The sequence below is a fragment of the Nematolebias whitei genome, chromosome 8, assembly GCF_014905685.2.
Source record: "Nematolebias whitei isolate Nwh7 chromosome 8, NemWhi1, whole genome shotgun sequence".
Classification (NCBI taxonomy): Eukaryota; Metazoa; Chordata; class Actinopteri; order Cyprinodontiformes; family Rivulidae; genus Nematolebias; species Nematolebias whitei.
Genome location: NC_056505.1, coordinates 6,126,116 through 6,146,987, shown reverse-complemented (window position 1 = coordinate 6,146,987; position 20,872 = coordinate 6,126,116). Strand labels below are relative to the sequence as shown.

Sequence of the window (20,872 nt, the reverse complement as noted above, 5' to 3'; positions counted from 1 at the left end):
TGTTTAGTCCTTTCAAAATAAACTACGATAGCAGAAACAAATGCTGGAATGCGTTAACTTGTTTCCCTTTATTTTATCAAATTAAATTATCAGTCCTAGGGTTTGTTTAAAAACAAACAAAAAAATCAATTATGGTCGCGTTAGTTTTTCAAATTTCCTCATTTTAACTGGACTGAGTATTAATAAAAATCACTGCCCTTAGTTTGTGACAGTCACAGTGACATGTTTGTATTTATTCATGTTTCAAGGTAATAACATCTAACAAACATTTACAGCTGATTCGCCTGCTTGTATGTAAAGTCTAGTTCATTGACAATCCAAAACATTTTCTAAAATATTTTAAAAAGTGTGCAGATTCCACATCATGTCTAGATCTCAGAAGCCCTTTTTGTTGGACACAAAAGTCCATCAGCCTGTTATTCATTTTTGAGAAGGTTTAAGCATCATTGATCATCTTGGACATAAATATTTGTTTCCCCAAAACATTTTTAAAATTGTCATTGTCCATAAAAAGGACTATTTCCTCAGGAAATGTTTGGATGTGTGTAAAATCGCTCCAGGACCCGTTCACCTGCTATGCACATCATTCTAGCTTCTCTTTACGTTTCTTAATTTCTTAATGAACCATTTAAAACTCGTGTAAACAGAAAATATGGCTCCTAAATTAATATAATTTGGGTTTTTTTCTTTAGCTTTTTATTGTGATCGGAATCTGCAAAGTTTTGGTTTCACTATATTTATTAAATTAACAAAGGCTGCCATTAAAAGAAAATAAAAACTAAAAGAAAAAGTCATCAGCCTTTTTGAAAAATTTATAAAAATGTAAATACTAAATATTGTGTCTATTATCTGGTAATCTTTAGTTGTATAGTACAGCCGTTATAAAACTTTACAAAACAATAACTTTTTTTGTGATATACGAGCCATGAGGGCTGTGGGACAGTAAAACTGCTCAAGCTGCAAGACTGTACAATAAAAGTTTATTGATTTCTGACAATTCATCAATCAGGAGCTCCCAAAGTGCACGTCAAAGGATAAAAAGGTACCACAAATTCATCCTGAGTCTAAGATTAAAAAGAGAAGGTACCAATCCTGGGAAAAACAGATGATAAGGCACTTTTATGTGAAACAATGTGCATATATTAGTTTTATAAGCAAAATCTATTTAGGATGCTTGTGGTGGGGTGAAGCATTATTAATGGAAGAAAATTGCCTAAAAACTTAAAAGATGTACTTTTTCAAAGGAAATGTACCGTCACGGCTAGGAATGCGATATTTAAAATAAAAAAAGTCAATATTTCAATAACTACTGCAGCATTTTTTTTCTTGAATAAATAAAATTCAGACTTAAGTTGTGCTGATTTTGTTTTTTGTTTGTTTTTTTGTACAGGTGCAACAACTAAAATTCAACCCATAGATGAAAACAGTCTTAACTGAAGCTTTTATGGTTGGTGAAGATGATGATGGCTGTAAAATGTTTAGCAGCTTTCAACAACTTGCTGCAACTTTAATAGCACTTTATTCTTGCGTCTCAGATAAAATGTCTCTATTATCAGTTCAACGTACAAACTCTGATGGGTTCAGAAGCGATCATGTAGAGAGCTGGGTGTTGAACTGGTCCAGTCTGGGCAGACAGTGAATTATTCGCCATGTAACTCGTCTGTTGGTCTGCTTCATAAGCCTCGATCTCTGTGTTTCAGTTTACTTTTTCTGGGTAATTGTAAGAAATGTAGTTTAAACGAGCCAAAAACTAACTTTTTAATTGTTTTCTGTAAATCTACTGGCGGTGGATTAAAGAGCGCACAGGGAATTCAAACGTTCAGCATTTGGCTTGAAAATACCGTTGGAGCATGCCAGTAGTTGGGAATTAAAGCAAAGTGCTGGCTTCATCAGCCTTTCTTTTTAAATTTATGTATACAATACACGTACTGATGAGAATTTACTGTTATTAGCAAAGCAGGTGTTTGGACTCCTGAACTACAGTGAACGCAGCACGATTAAAAGTGGAAGTTCAGTAGAAATAAAGACTGCCATGATGAAAAACTGCATAAAGATAAAGATCGTAAGCATCCCCCTAAGATCTGATCTTCTTTGTAGTTTATATATTTTTTAAACCACACAAAATGCCAGAGTCTCAAGTGATTTTACTTTCTTCTAAATCCGAGTAACAGATTACCAGAAAGAACTTTTCAGGATTTTGTTTGAGAAAGATCCAGTTTCCGTCTCATGCATCAGACTGGGCTCTTGAGAAGACATTATTAGTTGGTGGCATGTGTAGGCCTGCCGCGATAAACAGTAAATTAATTAATCGCATGATAAATGAAAATTATCGACCTCATTTTCATTTATTGTCTTTATCGTTTTTTTGTCTCTCTCTCTCTACTGAAGACACTGGACAACAAAAGGCTCAACTCCGGTGCTCTTCTAAAAAAAAAAAACATTTTAACGATCCAAAATCGCATTTTTGGATCGTTAAAAGCAACTAAGCTGAGAAGTTAAGCTACGAGCTAAGCTAAAAGGCCAACCTCGGGGAAAAAAACTTCTGTCTTGTCGAAGCTCCAAAATTCACAGTTGAAACCTGTGCCTTTGTGTAAAAAAATTTTCTCTGCAAAAAGAAGCTGAGAACTTGTTTACTGATTTTTTTTATTTTTTATTAAAAGCTATGTGTGAAAAATGCTATGCTAAAGAGCTCAAACCACACCAAGCGTCCACCATTTTAGAACCGAAAAGACAGCCCATGTCACGTCAAGAGGCCTCCCTCACATTTTTCTTAGAGACACGCTGCTCGCTCCTTCGCTTGCCATCCTTCGGTTCGAACAGTCTTATACAGTCAAAAAAGGTACTACACTCGATCATGGAGATGGAGACACATCTGAGCCGCACGCTGTTCGTATCGACAGTTTTACAGTTTTCGAGTGGGGTGGAAGACAGAGACACATCTGAGCCATAAGCTGTTTGTACAAACCATTTTTAAGTGGGGTCGGGGTTCAGCGTGAGGGTTCAGCATGAGAGAAGAGGCTGCCTTTAACTTTTTAGCTAGCACATCTGTATTGTGAGCCGCTAGCTTAGCATCACATCAGTGCTGACAAGTGGGGTGGGGTTGCGGATCGGTAGACGGGGCGCTCGGTTCTGTTGACAGGGTGGAGCACCCCACTTGTATAATGGTAGGGGAAACGCTGGACTGCTGTATTCATTCATACCCTTCTACTCACCACAGACTCATGTTCAGGCTGCTGTTTAATGCACTGTATTATTTTACATCATTAGTGTTTAGCGTATATTAGATCTTTTAGCGTATTGTTTAGTATTCGTTTAGCGTATATCTTAGTGTATATCCTAAAACCTTATATACCGTTTCTCTTTTACTTTATATTTTTGCTATTTTGGTGTGTAACTGGGACCCTGAGTACACAGTTTTGTTCCACCTCATGTACCACGTGATGCATATGACATTAAAGATACTTGAACGATTTCTTGATCGGTTCTTGGGTAGTGTTCACCCATTTCCAATTGAATTATAAGCTGTGTCGATTATAGAATAGAATAACGTGAATTGGCCACAACACTTTAATTCTAACAATTCCCCCACACACAAACACACATTTTGACCTTGTACCGTTTTAGTATCACACGGGGAGGAGAGCGTTTGTGCTTGCTTGGATGTTTTCCGGCCCTTACCACAGAGCTCATCCTTTAATGCATTAATGAAGATCTAGTCCTCAGCTGAAATAAGCAAAAACACTCAACCTGCTGTTTTTATAACAAGCTTCAGTGCTTCCTGAGCCCTTTGTGGGAGCATTACCCAACCGTAGATTTTATATTTATCACTTAACTATCACTAAGTGTTCATCCCTATAAGGAGATGTCGTGCAGCTAGTTGGTTCTGTTAGTAAAACTTATGTCGACTGGTCTGTCTGTTAATTAATCTATCATCAACTTGTTAATCAAATAAGCCACCCAAGAATGCAAGAAGATCTTTTCAACCCAAGTTTAATCCTTGCAAACAGTGCAGCATTGAAAACAGACATACAAGATGTTCTACGAAGCCCTGATCACAAGGTCTGGCCACGGACAACGAGTTGGTAAAGGCTTAAATACCCGTTATCAACAGAGACGAGGTCAAGACATGACCTCTGCTTCACAGCTCATAGTTATTGAAGGCGTCAGAGTTTATCAGTTATCAGACTCCTCTGAGTAGACAAACTCTCTTGACTTCACGTACATGGTTCTATATTAATTTAACATTAGTAAGTGAAAACATCCATGACCTTTACATAACTTCCCTCATCATGGTCTGTGGAAAGTCTGAGTTTATCAGTTATCAGACTCCTCTCTGAGTAGACAAACTCTTGACTTCACGTACATGGTTCTATATTAATTTAACATTAGTAAGTGAAAACATCCATGACCTTTACATAACTTCCCTAATCATGGTCTGTGGAAAGTCTGAGTTTATCAGTTATCAGACTCCTCTCTGAGTAGACAAACTCTTGACTTCACGTACATGGTTCTATATTAATTTAACATTAGTAAGTAAAAACATCCATGACCTTTACATAACTTCCCTCATCCCGGTCTGTGGAAAGTCTTTTTACGTCCTCACATTCAAAGGCTGGATGTTGGCAGCTTCTCTGTTTGCCTCTTCACTCTGTGGTGTGTGTGTGGGCTCTTTGGAACTGAAATGATGAAACTATAAGTTATCTATACGCCTTTTATTGGTGAGTTTATTGCCGAGTTGACCCATCAGGGACTCGACACACAGGGCTTCTCACTCTGTCCCTAAGGTCTGTACCTCTGCTGAAAAATGGGATCAACAAATCGATTGTAAATCATGCCCTTTTTATTGAAAGAAAGGAGAAGGGAAACTTGGGTGATTTTTTTTTTTTTGTTCGTTCAATCTTTATTTATACAGGCTAGCCGCTGAGCCACAGGGACTCATTTACAAGAGGGACCTGTTCCAGACAGAACATATAAAGGACAGACAGAATATTTTATGCAGGTTTATATAACTCGCTTTTGCAAAAACAGTTTGTAAACAGTTGTTTGTAAACAGGTCTTGTCTCAAACATTTCACCTGGTAAAATAAAAGTCAAATAAATAAACTTGCTGGTACAGAAAATACATTTTCAGTACATTTGTACGTGTCATTCATAATATGGCCTTTCACTTGAATTTAAACATTCATGCATGCCAAAGAGAAATGAGAGAAATTTCATGCGTTCTTGTGCTCAGAGTTTCCGTTGGGAATGAATCTTGGCGATCAACACCGAAACATGTGATTGATCTACATTAAGCTGGCTGTAGTCTGTAAACAAATATTGCAGAACCGGATAAGGGTTGACTCTCAGAGGAGACTTGTAGCTGGAAATGTAAAAGTGAATCTGTTGTTAAACATAAATAAAGTGCTATGTGTCGTCATTGTATGTTCCCATACAAAGACGCAACTGTCTCTGCATTTAACCCATCACACCTGGGATACACCCAGGTGGAGCAGTGGGCAGCTATCTAAGTGCCTTTCGGGATTGGGTGTCCTTCTCAGAGAGACCACGAGATGTGCAATGACCGGGGATCGAACCCAGGACCTTCGAGTCCCGAGTCGTCTGCTCTGCCCCTACACCATCTCAACCAAACATGAAAGAAAAGAACAATATTCTCAAAAATATTGGGGTGGAGAGTGCCATCAAGATGACGCATGACATTGAAATGCACACAGCTTTTGCACAACTTCTTGAAGGTCATTACCGTTTCAACGGGTTTCAACTCATGTCTAACGCCAACATACTTTACTCAACAACTCTGAGCATAAATACATACTTAAACTAAACTAAAACAGTGCAGCATTGGTTTAAAATGTTAGAAAATATTAACATTAATCTAAATTTAATCTGATAATCAGTTAATTGGTTTGAACCATTTGTAACTCAGTGTTTAAATATATTTTTGCCTGCAGTTTTTATTAAATTCAGAACGTTCAAGTTTTCTTTCTTTAGATGCGCAATTGTTAAGTCAAGCTGGCTTTAGACAAATCTCTGGTTACTTTTACTTTATTTTCTTCTATGAACAGTTTGATTAATCAGCTTAGAAATGTTTTAAAATGTGCTCTTTTTAAGGAAACGTGACTGACGGACAGAATGATAGATTCTTCTGGGTCTTCTCTCTTAATACCAACGTGTAAATGGTCTTTTTCACAGCAGGCTCTGACTCCTTACTACAGGAGATGTGCAGATAGATCTAATACTGGCTCTGTTCCATTAAACTGAGCTGACTTGGAAGAATTCTCCTAAAATGAAGACTGAAGCCATCAATTATACACCTGCAGCTTTTCCTACTGTGACACGCCAAGATGTCTGCTGTGAAAGAAAGATGAATTCACGATGAAGAGTTAAGACAGGTTGACTATTAAAAAAAATAATGATCAAAAAGATAAATGTAATTTTTCCTCTTAAAATGTTCATATTTCGTAGTTTTGTTGGATAGTCGTTTAATGGCGCAGTGGCAGTGTTCTTTCAGGGTAGTTCTGCTAATCACAAGTCACTAATTACAAAGATTTTAAATTTGTCCTCGGGGGACGTCGGACTCCTCAGTTACTAATTATAACTTCTACAACAACCTTGATTTGAGTTTGCTTCTCATGGGCTTAACAGTTCAATCTGCAGCTCCCAGCCTGTGATTCAGTCACAGCTTCTTCTCAAAAGGTGTCATCGGTCCCTGAATTTAGTAAAAGCGACGCGAGCGTTAATGAACTTATTCATTTGGGGAATTTTTTTACACATCACATCAACACTTGCCTTGATATCGCAGATATAGACCTTTCATCCTCAACTGTTTTACCCTCTTTCTGTTGACCGGGTGACGTGACTTCTACCACTGATTTTTTATTATTTTTATTTAGTCTTTTTTTTGTTGTTGTTAAGGCACAACATTTGCAACACTTTTCTTTTCTCCCTTCATAGTCTAACCTGAAAATCAACAGTATGCATGACATTAACAGCTAGAAGCAAACTTTTCCTGCGACGTGGCTCACTTGTGTAACACTTGCACTGGAGTTTCTTGGTCCTGCGGTGGAGGTGAACTTCTCCGGCTTTGAGGAGAGATCAGAGAGTTTATGCAGCCGGTGAAATTGGTTCTCTGCTGCACGACGAGGAGTCCTAACGTTCAGGGTTACAGTTCCTGTTCTCAAATGCATTATGATCCGCTCATTGTTCTGATGTGAGCGCCCACACAGATTCCCTGCGAGGCAGGAAAAAACTGCAGAGAATGGGCATCTGATGCAGAGATTATAAGCTCAACACGTATACCTGTTGGAATTATTTGTACAAGATGGCGTGTGTGTTACAATCTGCACACTCATTTTTCAACAAATAAACCCACAATTTGCCCCTAAAAACAAGAGCTAATGTGACAAATGAAAAAAGAGGTGTTCTTGTGCTTCAGAGTGAGCATTTATGAAAAACATTTATTTCAGGTCTGCAGCTGTAGGAATTCTAATGGTCATATTGTAGTGGATTATTACGAAAACTAGAGAAATTGTTGGGTTCTAATAGGGATGCACAATATTAGATTTTTTGGCCAATATCTGATATGCCGATATGTTAAAACTTATTTGGCTGATAACCGGTACCAACACTGATATTTTTTTCCCTAGACCCACTTACAGAGACTGCATAGCTTTCTCTGCTGTGGGATTAAAATACATTATTCTGCATGGTCTTTGTCAGTTTGGCCTGCTACCAAATGCAGATGCTGAAAAGGGGACTGAAAATGATGTAACACTTCAACTTGGATTATGTTCAATGTCAAATGTATTCATGACATTTATTCTCTAACACAATGACAACACTCGAACAGTGCAAATTTGTAAATTTTCACAAATCTAAACTCAACGGCACGTGTGATGTCATACTGTTGTGGCAGAACACCAGCTAAAGCGGCAAAGTAGCATAATAGTAGCTAAAAGCTCCCATAAGAAAAAAATAAGAGCCTGTATGCCAAAGCAGAAGAGATTTTAAGGAAGAAATATTTGTTTTTTTCTGTGGGGAAAATATTTATAAATGTACATAATTTGAAAAGTATAAAAGTCTTAAAAACAAAAATTATAGCTGCAGTTCCTGAATGAGTGGATCTTATAAGGATAGCTAAAATAGCCAAACGTATGCAGAAGTAGTTAGATTACAAAACCTGTGAGGAGAACTGGGGAAAAAAGAACTGGTGTGAGTGCCGATTCAGCAAACCAATATAACACTTTGACCTACCGTAGATTATTTACAAGCTGAACTTACTGTAAATTAGGTTTTTGATCAAACCAGATCTTGATTTTTGTGTGTCCTGTGACATTTTAAGTCATTTGAGAATTCATCTGGTTGTAGAAAGTAGATTATAATTTTGGGGGTATTGGTACAACTAAGGATTTTATTTTATTTTTTGCTTTTCTGTTAAAAAAAAAGGTAAATGCCGATTAAAGTAAAACACTCCTGTGTTAGTGTAAACTACTCGCTTTTGTCGGCTGCAAGAAAAAAGTCTGTTGCGTTTAGTTTGGAAGCCAGAAGGCCAATTAAAACTTTAAATTCTCCATTTAATTAATGGACTATCATCAAATTGAAGGGATTAAACGACTGATTAGCTGCTGCTTTGTCACCTAATTCTGTTTCAGCACTCAAACATTAGGCTCGTCTGTCTGGCAAAGAAAAAAACAGATATTTTGTAAAGAAAATAGTCGATTTGTGCGCATCCATACCCCTCCTACACCAAACAGCAGAGTGTCTGCAGGAGTGACATCCTGCTCTGCAGCATTAGGATCTAATTTATTCATCCTCACACAATTAAATCAACTCTCTGCTGTTAACTTTCACAAAGGAGGAAGTTCATATTTCCACATGTCATCATGCTGAGCTTTAGTGTTGAAGGCAGGACGGCATAACACTGCAATAAAATCAGGTGATTTCTAACGGTGCACGTCCAATTTATGGGAATTATCTGCAATGCAACATTTTAATTTAATATTATGTTTAGCTTTTTACATTAGCTTTTAAGCCCACCCTCCAAGGTGTGAGCATGTATCCTTCCCAGCTCGTGGTTTAAGACGTCGTCATCGTCTTTTTGTTCTCAGATCAAATCCTACAAAAGCTTTGTGTGTGAAAACGGGGCAGTTTTAACTTCCTTTCTCGCTGGCTGCAGGCTCACAGGATTGTGTGGGGCTTTATTTGAAGATCCGTGTGAACATGAAAGGCTGCACTTAAAAGTTTCCAGCGGTGAAAACATCCCAATAAACAGAAGGAAGGATGAGGATGGAAGGGGTTGCAGGAGACGGAGGTGGAACACCTGAAGAGAGGACAGTTTTGTTGAGACATAATGAAGTTGTTTGGTGGATGTTGGTGTTCAGATCGCATCAGAGCGGCAGGAGTGTTTCCTTTGTTAGTAAGACTGCAGTAACTTTGATTATGTTGCATTCCCAACAGAAATAAAACCTGTTCCTATTAAAACACTGTCACAAAAACTTATATTTTAACATTTAAAAATGGTGTAACAGTCACTTTTCTTTATATTAATCTAAACTTTTATTTTGAAGTGGCTGAGAATCATTCCCAACTATACTTTGAGAACTAAACATTTACGCATTATTTTAGCTTAAAATTTTAGCATTACCTGTTGGAGTCCACTCTGTTAGCAAAATATTATATGAACCACAGGACAGATTTTCATTAAATCCTTATAAAGTAATCTTTAGATGTACATCTATTACTGATGACCTTATTGAGTCAGCCCAGTTCAAGATGTCTGCCACAGCTAATGAACCTTAGCCAACACAAAATATAAAATTAACAATTATTGTGAAATTTCCGTTTTATTTCTTTGTTTAATGCCCTGAGGCGTCTTGTGTGTGAACTGGTGATATATTAAAAAAAACCTGAATTTATTTCAAGTTTACCAATCTGATGTCAAACAGCTTTATAACGTTCTATTTAACAAATATCTAGCCAAATTAACTTTATCTTGTGTAAAAATAAAGAAAAGAAAATGCATCATTAAACAAAATGAGTAAAATGGCCGTTATCTGGTGTCTTATCTAAAAATGATGCAGAAATACTGGTTCATGCATTTGTCACGTCTAGACTGGACTATTGCAATGGTTTGTTATCTTGGTGTCCAAATACGTCTTTAAAACATCTTCAGTTGATCCAAAATGCTGCTGCCAGAGTCTTAACTGGAGTTAATGGGAGAGATCATATCTCCAGTTTTAGCTTCTCTCCACTGGCTCCCTATCAAATCCAGAATTTAATTCAAAATTGTACCTCTAACCTACAAAGCCCTCAACAACCTAGCTCCATCTTATATTACAGATCTTATTGTTCCATATTTTCCTAACAGAGCACTTCGCTCCCAGACTGCAGGTTTACTCGTGGTCCCTAGAGTTTCAAAAGCAGAATGGGAGGCAGATCTTCCAGTTATCAAGCTCCTCTCTTGTGGAACCAATTTCCAGTTTCTGCCCATGACGCTGACACATTGTCCAGTTTGAAGACTGGGCTTGAGTCTTTTTGGGGTGGCTGTGGCTGAGTGGTTAGAGCAGTCGTCCTCCAATGCAAGAGTTGGGAGTTCGAATCCACCAGCAGTCACATGCCGAAGTGTCCCTGGGCAAGACACTGAACCCCTCATTGCCTCCGATGTGTGTCCCATCAGTGCATGAATGTGATCTAAAAGCTCTGATTAGTCTCTTTAGAATGACTTGTTCCATTAGCATTGTAGAGATCTAGTATAGAGCTGTATGAATGGGTAAATGAGGACGCAGATTGTTGTAAAGAGCTTTGAATATCTTGAAATAAGATAGAAAGGCGCTATATAAGTACAGTCCATTTACCATTTACCATTTCCTTTTTGGTAAACCCTATAGTTAGGGTTGGCTTGTCATGCTGCCTTAAGCTTAGACTACTAGAGGACAAATTTACCCCATTTCCTTAAATGAGTTGTTAAAATTGAAAAGTTTTCATTCGATACTATTTCTATCTTAACATGTGATTCTTGACCTGCCATTGTGTATCTGTTCCTCTCAAACCCAGCCGGTCGAAGCAGATGGTCCGCTTGTCCTGAGCCTGGTTCTGCTAAAGGTTTCTTCCTCATGAGGAAGTTTTTTCTTTCCACTGTCGCCTTCATGCTTGCTCAAGATGAGAGTTCTGTGATGGAGTTAAACTCAAAGCAGTCTGCTCCTCAGATAATGTTAAATTATTATTTTTATGTATGAATATCTGCTCAGTGCCCTTAGATGACTTGGTGCTATATAAATATATTGAATTGAATTAAATTTTATATTAAGATATCGTTTTTATGTGAATATTTTTGAAATAGTAGCATTTTAGGAGCTCTTTTTGCAACCCATAATGCCTCTGAGTTCCCCCTCTCCTCAGGGACTTGGGCCTTTATTTGTGGAGTTATTGCCCTGCACAGCCATCTTCTGTTATAAATAACTCTTTAGAAACAACACCAGCTATTTGTTCTCCCCCAGTCTTAACAAGCACCACGTCTATAAAACATCTGTTAACGACCGTGAAGCGATACTTTTTTTTTCTCCCAGTCTTTACTGAAGACTACACAGTTTTCTGACTGGAGTTTAATGATGTTAATTGTTGTTTAGGTTAGTAAAATAAAATTTTCTGTTCTCACTTAGTGTTGTTTTCATTTATTGTTTCATAATGTGGGCGTTCTGAAGCCCTTTGAGGCCGAACCTGCGAGTAAGGGATATGCAAATAAACGTGACTCACAGGGAATAGGTGCATTTTGTTTACATCTTTCTATGTTGACTTATGTCTATGAGAGGCAGGTCTTCTAAGCAATAAGGGAACGTTTATTTTTATCCATAAGGTGAAAAAAAAAAAAAATCATTTTCTACCTGCTCTCACTCTCCGGCTTGTTTTTTTCGCCCCTTTTTAAATCAGCGTTGTCGTTTTGTCACATGCTGAGCTCACCATCTGCCACTTCTGCAGCACTGCTAACGTCCTTAGAAAGTCATTGCTGTATTCTTAATTATCTTGCTTTAATCACCTCTCCTCTTCAGGGAGATGAAAGGTTGTAGGAAAATGAGCTTGCATGGGAAATTGAATGAAACTGCAGCGGAATACATAGAAAGTATGGTAAATCCTTTTGTCCTTGCAGTGTGTTTTTGTATTGTTTTTCTTTTTCAAACTTTCTGAAACTTGTTTAATTATGTGGATATGCCTTCTGTTTGACCACAGATTGGCTTGCAAGATTAAATGCATCAATCATTCTTCCCTTACAAAAGGAGACGTTGTGGGCTTCAAACTGTGTTTCCATCAAAACAGCATTGTTTCACTAAATTTTTTGAGAACTTGAATTCTATAAAATATTAATTTTGTCAGTCACAGATTTTAGCAATACAAAATACCGCTTACTTACTAGGACCTGTCACATGCCAGTTACCCAATGGGTATGTAATGCCGTGTAGGAATTATGTGCAAAGTTTCTGACTGTTTACAATGTTTGAGTGTGATTTATTTCTTTTTTTTTTTTTCACGTTATTTTCCTGTTCTGGTTTGGTTAGGTATTTATGTTAATCTGTTATAGATTCTGGGATCGTGACGTCAGCCGACATGAACGACGCAATGCATTTTGGGAGTTTAGGACACGGAATGGTGCGGTGCGATTTTGTTTACATGATCATAAATTAAATCACAAAGAGGTTCACCTACTTTTGTGAGAACTACGGTTTTCTGGTCATTGACTCTGAAAATCTGCAGGTCCTGCACCCATCCATTAAAGTAAACTGAAGGTGGGCTTCGAGAGACTTATAATTCATGAACTGCTCGAATGTCGAGGCGTTCACTCCACAAACAAGGTAGCTAAACAAATCTGGAAACGTTAATGGCGGTAGCTCGTTCAAATCACTTGTCCACTCGGTGTTCGTATGGACCAAGCCCATTGATTACACGCATTTTCTCAATGTAGCGCTCCTTTGCATCTTTGTTGAGCTTCTCACAGTACGGAATCTTGCACTTGCTCTTTGCACGGTCCATTTGTGTTCTGTTGTGTTTTGCGCATTATAAGACATGACGGCCGCTACCCAGAATGCAATGCGCCATTATATAGTTGCCCATTCTGTATTGGCTGTAAACTGACACCATGAGTCAGAGACTGTTTTTACAGTACCAGAGGGGGGAAAGCACTGAGAGAGTGGTGACATCACCAGGTAGTTAGCTTTGTTTGGCTCTGCATAGCATAGCATCGCTCTGTGAATCACCGTTCTTCTGTACACTTTTAGTGTGGAGAAGAATTTAGTTTTTTTTAATTAGCAGATTTGAATTTATCTGATTTAAATGTTGTGAAAGCTAATTCTGCTGAAGGTTTTCAAAGTTAGCAAAATTGCCAACCCCCCAAACAGAAAGTTAATTCCACTATTAGCGGATTAGCAGAACCGTGCCCACCACTGCATACCAGTTGTTATTTGACTACGTACCTGTTGGTTACTGTGCACACATACTTGTTACTCACCAGGTACGTAGCAGGTATGTTTATGGTACGTACGTGTCACTAACTTGTTACCTGGTATATTCCAGTCACTTTGCAGGTTCCTGTAAATGTACTGAATACATAATGGGCTATATCCAGTAGCGATCATAATTTACAAGTAGTCCTAAAAGTTCCATGTACAGCTCTGTAGGGCCTAAGGAGTATTTTTGTAAGTCTCAGTAAATCTATCTTCATACTTTTTAGTTGTAAAGTAATCCAGCACCTACCACTGTGCCTTCCTTCAGAACCAGCTCGCCTTCCTTTGTCCTCCATCTTTTTCAACTCCGTAATGCATCATTGGCAGGCTGTCAAGTCACTGTTTCCTGCCAGAGACATGAGAAGCAGATGAGAACAGAGATGCAAAAAGGAAATACATCTTCATCCTCCATCCTATAACAGAAACAAATTGTTACGTTCCTGGACTTGTGGCCATGTCCTCGCTCACTGTGCAGCTGTAAAATCTTTGAAATTATTATTTTTCTGGACATGCACTTTGTTCCAAATTTGAGAATGGATCTGGAAATCAGAAACTCGGTTTTATTATTGTGTCATATTGACCTACGTTTCACACAGTTGCACTCTGTGCACTTATTTAAGTGGGCGTCTAAAAGGCACAAAAGGGTAACTAGAAGAGAAGACTAAGTGTAGGTAAAAAAAAGAGAGCGACTGCAGGGAAATGCCGTCATATAGGACAAGGTCAAGGGGACCAGAGAGTTCAAATTGATGTTGTGTTCGACCCCACACGTTCCCTCGGGGATGTTCTACAGCAGCACCGCCACTTCCGCAGCTTCAGCTAATGTGTTTAATGGTGAGAAAATCATCAGAGTAATTGAATTAATGCGTTTGTGTGCGTCTGTGGTCAGATAGAATTAAAACTGTTTCACACAAACAAGATCAAAGTGGCCTGGAAACAAAATGAGCTCATGTTAATAATCATTTTTGTTTTGTTTTAATCTGAATTAAACACGAACAGGCTCTGAAGGTACTACATACAGAAAGATGAATGTTCCGGTTAAGAAACTTACCAAAAGTATTTGAATATTGGCATCAAATGAAATCTGAATCCGCTAGAACATTGCAGGTTTATGCAAAAATATCAATACACTTCCGGGTTACGAACTCCAGTGAAAATTAGATGCGTGGAGTTTTTTTGGCAAATTATTGCCATGTTTGAATCAAGTGCTCAGCTGTTACATATGATTAATAGCAGTGCCGGTGTGTATGGAAATAAATATGTGTTGCTAGGATTTGAATTAAAAATGCCACTGACATTTTATTTTTAATGTTGCATGTTTGTATTTAATTTTTCATTGTTAAAATATATTCAGAATACATTTTTATAACCTAAAACAATCGATTGTCATGGTTTGAAATTTCTTTTATTTTCACTTCAAGCTAAAAATTCACACTATTATTTCAAAGTGGTCACATTTTCAATAGCTGTTTTTCAGTTTAACTTTTCAGTGTTAAAACAACTGGCACATAAAAAAATACAACCTTTCAAAATTCAAACGCAATACTTTCAGTCTCCTGAGATTCAACTGGCTCAATTTCGCTGCCTGAAATTCAGTGTAAAAAAAAAAAGGCGGGGTTACTTCAGGTCGCAGACATTAGCAAAGGATGTCAGAATCCAACACCCACATCTGCTTTCTTTGTCACATGACGTTACGCTTGTTGCGCTGATTTTGAAGGAAACCAGCATCTCCGAGGTGGTCGTGGAAGCTAACGCTAACTCAACGGTGAGTTTAATATTTTCATTTTTTTGTAGTATGTTTTTTTTTTGCGCATCAAGTTCGATACGACATAAACCAAACTACAGAAAAATGAAAACATTAAACTCACCGTTGAGTTAGCGTTAGCCAGTTGAATCTCAAGAGACTGAAAGTATTAAGTTTGAATTTTGAAAGGTTTTGTGCCACTTTTTTGAACACTGAAAAGTTAAAGTGAAAAACAGCTATTGAAAATGTGACCACTTTGAAATAATAGTGTGAATTTTTAGCTTGAAGTGAAAATAAAAGAAATTTCAAACCATGACAATCGATTGTTTTAGGTTATAAAAATGTATTCTGAATATATTTTAACAATGAAAAATTAAATACAAACACACATTAAAACTTCAGTGGTATTTTTAATTCAAAGCCTAGCGACATATATTTACTTCCACAGGTGTGGCTCTACAATTTTCCTTTAAGTCAACTGAAACAAAATAAGTCTTTTGTGGGTTTTTGTTTGTTCTCTGCAGACAAAGAGCAATAACATAAATGCCTGTGAATAATATTTGTGACGCAGGAAGCACAATGGCAAGTGATTTGACATGTGGGATTATGTTTTCGGCTCCTAAAGCAGTGCAACATTTGAACCATTTAGCTGATGTTTATTCAGAGCAGCTTAGAGTAAGCTTTAAATCCTGGATCACCCACATCATAAGCAACAAATGGTACAAATGCAAAGACTAAACCTATATCACTGTGGCAACAAGTGCACCGACCTGCCGTATGAATGTTTCTGGGAAATGTGAAAACACGTTTTCTGCAGGTGATGTTGGTGATTTTTATGCCTGAATCGGTTTTCTTGTTCGCTGCAGTGAGACTGAAGAGGCTGACAGCTGGGAGGAGTTGGACTGCATGAGGAGGCTGAGCGACAGGACTCTGGTCCTCACGTAGAACCCCCCTCCACCACACCGCCTGGACATGGTGAGTCTACTGGGAGTGTACATCTTATTGCTCGCCACAGAAAGAATGATAATGATATTATTTTTATTGCGTCTGTCAACAAAATAATTTCTTGGAACAAGTAGGATTTTATTAAACTTCACAGAAAGTAATTATTGTATATACAACTGCTTACCGTATGAATTCAACCCAATGCAAAATGGCCACCGCAGCAATGCTTTTTCTTTTTCAAACAAAAGATTGTTCGTGCAATATCGCATTAAGATTGTGTGCAGTGCTTTTTCCAAGGTCAGAAAAAAAGATTTTATTTAAAGTCTTGTCTCAAAAGGCCACGGGCGAAGTGCATTCTTTCAATGAATGCTAAGCATTTAATAAAAATAGTCGTCGCTCTTCAGACTGAATCTTGCAGGCTGACCTTTTCTCAGATGTGTTTTTGAAAAAGAGTTTGACTTTGAAACTGTTGATGAAATTTTTGGAACTCAAAAGATGATTATTAAAGTCTTTCCGCTCGCTCACCAGAAAAAAAAAAAAAAGAACGGTCACCTTTAATCTTCTGGAATAATTCTACAGAGAAAACAAAATGTTAAAGTAATTATTTCTGGTTTGTGTGTCAAATTAAAGCAAATGTCACCCGTGGACGAACTGAATGTAATTAATTAAAGCAGGCGGCGTCATAATCTTCTAATTGCAGGGTGATGCTAAACTCCCCGCGGCCTCGAAAGGAACAAACAAAAGGAGCCGGGATCCACAATCCACACCTACACTGTGAAAGTTTTAATCTTCCATTTAGATCTTGTTAATGTTTTGTTTGTGGGTTATGGCTGCCGACATGCTTGCAGCGTCGAACGCCCCCTCGACAGTTCAAAAAAAGATTAGCTGGGTCGTGATGAATGACCCTCGATGGAGCATGAGCCCCCGGGATTCACAGGCATGAATTATTAAAGCCCAGTCATAAATAACTCGGCGTAACGAGGGGGTGCTACACGCTGCAGGCGAGGAGAGAAGAAGGAGAGGATGGGAGGATGATTGAGAGAGGTGGCAGTTTGACCTTGGACTTAAAAGCCCGTTGTGATGCTCAGCAGGTGGATGGAAAAAAAGCAACATCCGAGTTAATTTTTCAACATCAGTCCCCTTTTTTAAACGCTCGCTGTAGAGATGAGGGCTCCACCCCTCATTACACGTCAGAAACGTTAATGGTGAGTAACAGGCAGTGGCGACCAGTCCATATAAATCATTCACCCCACAAAGCAGTTCCTCCTAATAAATAATGTAAATTACTCATTTAATGAGCTTGCTGTGTTTGTTTTGTTCTTTGTATTTTTCAGCTATTGCCAATTATAAGTGGAATCACAAATTATTTTTAGTGATTCGTTCTAAGTTGTTGGTTTTTTTTTTGTTTACTTACCGTTATAGGACGGTACTGTTCAACAACCCACGTTCTTGAAATGGATCCGAATGTGCGGCCAGTGATCTGACCAGGCAGGTCCAATAGAGGTTCTTTTGGGGCATCTGATTTTCTGCCCTGTGGACACATTCAGCTGGTTTTAGCATATTCATACGGCCTGTACCTAGACCTGAGTTCAAACTAGCAGCAGCGAAACCTGCTGAGACCAACAGTGTAGATATGCTGATTTTAAATCCAGCCGACAGAACGGACCAGAACAGAAAACTGAGAAGAAGAGAGGAAAGTCGAAGAACAGGAAATTTCTGCCAACATGCACCTTATTTGAACAATTCTCTATCATTTGTGTGTCTGCGTGTGGGTTCAAGTAAGTAAAGCTTATTTACAGAGCGCTTTTCACAGACATAAAATCACAAAGTGCTGAACAATAAAAATCAACGTTAAATTATACAAAGGATAAAACAAGCATAAGAAGGACAATACAATCATGACATGAAAGCCTGGGGAAGTAAAAGTGTGTTCAGTTGCTTTTTAAAAACCTCCACAGTCAGCAAAACGAAGCTGCAGGGGCAAACTGTTCCACAGCTTTGCTTCAATCCCCACTTGAATCTTTTATTTGATTTGGTGATGATATATTGTATCTTTTTCACTTTTATATTATTTTAGAGTTACTTCACTGAAGTTTTTCCTCCCATTTAACCGTGTTCATCTGGAGTATTATTTGGAGCTGCGGTAGCTTGGCGGTCAGTGCTGAGGTCGTGCAATCCTGAGGTTTCGGGTTCAAGGCCAGGTTGTGTCAGGAAGATTATCTGGTTTAAAACGATTGCCAAATCTTTCATGCGAGTTCGCTCACTGTGGTGCCCCCTGAAGAAGAAAGCAGCCGAAAGAAATTTACTAATCTGGAGTATTTGAGAAAACATTACTTCAATTCAAACTAGAAACCCAATTCAGAACGTGCACCTGTTGGCAGAGTGTGGGAGGCGTTCGTTTCTCTGATTTATTAGACAGGATTGTGTTTCACGAGTCACAACCTCGACTCAGAAGGGAGAAAAAAGGCTAAAACTTTGTAGATACACAAAAAAAACAACAATAAATTAAATATTAAGCAACCTGTATCTGTTGTTTTTCTTCTCCCCACAGAAAATTTAACACAATTTGTAAAAAAAATAAAAAATATTCCAGGAAATTGTCTACCCCACTCATTTTTTTGCTCCGGAGCCTCCATTGGTAGCAGGAGGCTGCATCTAGGCCACGCACAGATCTGCAGCAGCATGGGTTGCTTCAGGTGGAGCCGCCGTCACTCTGAGTGACGAGTATTTAACACTAAATGCAGGGAAACAAGGTTGATTTAAAATCAGTGGGCTCACATTTAAATAGAGCACTTTTTTTTATTTTAAAGGTGTGTGATGCTGTTTTTGTTTGTATCATCGTGTCTGTTGTTCAGAATACCTCAAACCTCTGGACCGAGTTGATAAAAGTTCCCAGAAATATCCTGCTGCTGCTCAATAATCCAGCTAGATAAATCTAACAAGGTTGAGTCAGGTCCTCTGGACGGATTCTTCTATGGTGAAACATCTTATAAGCAGCACCTTCTCATAGTGGATCAACCAGTTTGCTGGTGACATCCCCAACTAGTTGTTCACATGCAAAAGGAGGACCATCAGCCTAACAATTGATTATTAGTGCCCTGGTGGCCACTTGCTCTTTTTTTTTTTTTCCGAAAAAATAAAACACAAATGGCTAAACTTAATCAGTTTTGCAGATTTCGAGTTAAAATCTGACGTGGCAGGAGCCGAGAGTCGATCACAACACAATCTTGAGACGCTTGGTTTGACCTAAACGGATATACCTTTGTCCTTTCTTAACATAAAAAAAATAAAATAAGATAAAAAATCTGGCACAGCAGACAGGCTGCTTTGCCTTTAATGTTGACTGATGTTTTGGTCAGCTTCTCTTAGCAAGTTGAGCCTTTCTTCTGTGTAATTAGCCAGAGGAAATGTTGCTTTGATGATCTGTTTTTTCATGAATAACGATAATTCAGACCCCCTTTAAACCACAAAACCACTTTTCTTATCATTCTCTACCGATGACCTTTAAAATGTGGCACCCAGCTGGGTTCTGCAGATGAATGTGAAATCACTGAATCTCAAACTAAGTCTGTCAACGTCTGAGCGTGTCCTTTACAGACTTTCTTCCTCTGGTTTATGCCATTCATTCATAAAACCAATACAAATCTTCTAAATTAATAAAAAGAAAGTACCAGAAGATTAATGATATAATACTGAATTGATGTTTTGATGATCCTCAGTGAGCTGCTTTAAAAACTGGAGCAGCTTTGGCTTTAATCAGCGCACTGTAGATTTATGTTTGCAGTATTTAATCAGAGCTGGGACAAATGAATGCTAACGGTGCAATCACTTGTACCATATCTGATTTTAATTTAACTTAAGAGTCAGTTGGGTTTTTATGAGAATTGTTAGTTATCAGGCAAGAATCCATCCTGTAATGCTTGAAGGCTGAACGTTTAGTCAAAACGGACATACTATTTTGATGACAGCCACAGTTGATCATGGAGATGCTAACAGCAGAACTGGAGAAGATTTTAACATTTGTTCTGAACACTTCATCAAAAGTTTGATTTCTTAACTGATTCTTCTTTTAGTCCTTTGTTGAGCTGGTTGGCTCAGGCTCACTTGTGTTAATAAACTGATAGAAAGAGGGTTCATCCAGTCACATGCCAAAATAATGCTAACATTTCCCCCAATAAAGATGTTAGATGGGCAAGTTTTCATTTATCATTTAAGGTGGTATCTCACTGGGCTGCAACTGTTGGAGACTGGTTGATGAAACAAATGACAGAAAAATTGTGAATTTTCCTGTTTAGTCTCAGTGAATTCATTGTTTTCGACCAAGTCACCATCAAACTGTGTCTGCATTTTGGGCGACCAGTTTTTAAAATTGACCCCCTTTTTCCACGTGCACGGATCATAAAACTGCGTTATTGGCTACGCATTATTATGCTGCACACATCTTGCCCACCTCGGTTTACTTTGGCAGCCACCACCACCTTAGTGTTTACTTTGCTGGAGTACACTTTGAAATAAAGATATGCAGATTTAGACCAGTTTTTAAATTATTTATCAATTGCCTGGATTTTACACCCGAACACTGACCTCTGATGTCTTATGCAGGAGTCAAATTACAGCTCTATGTAAGCTCTAAGATGAGTTGAAGATGCCGACCATGACTTTAATTTGGGAAATTTTGTTGCACAATTTAATTGAGC

The 20,872-nt window shown here is 38.2% G+C and overlaps 1 protein-coding gene across 1 annotated transcript in view; it reads left to right on the top strand.

Annotated features, from left to right (window-relative positions):
- The window catches only part of LOC119413801 (spermatid perinuclear RNA-binding protein), a 93,280-nt gene that overhangs the window by 28,520 nt on the left and 43,888 nt on the right, over positions 1-20,872 (top strand). Inside the window, exon 2 of the mRNA XM_037680864.1 lies at positions 16,097-16,205. Within this exon, the coding sequence (XP_037536792.1) occupies positions 16,203-16,205 (3 nt within the window). The 5' untranslated portion in view covers positions 16,097-16,202. The remainder of the gene's footprint in view (positions 1-16,096; positions 16,206-20,872) is intronic.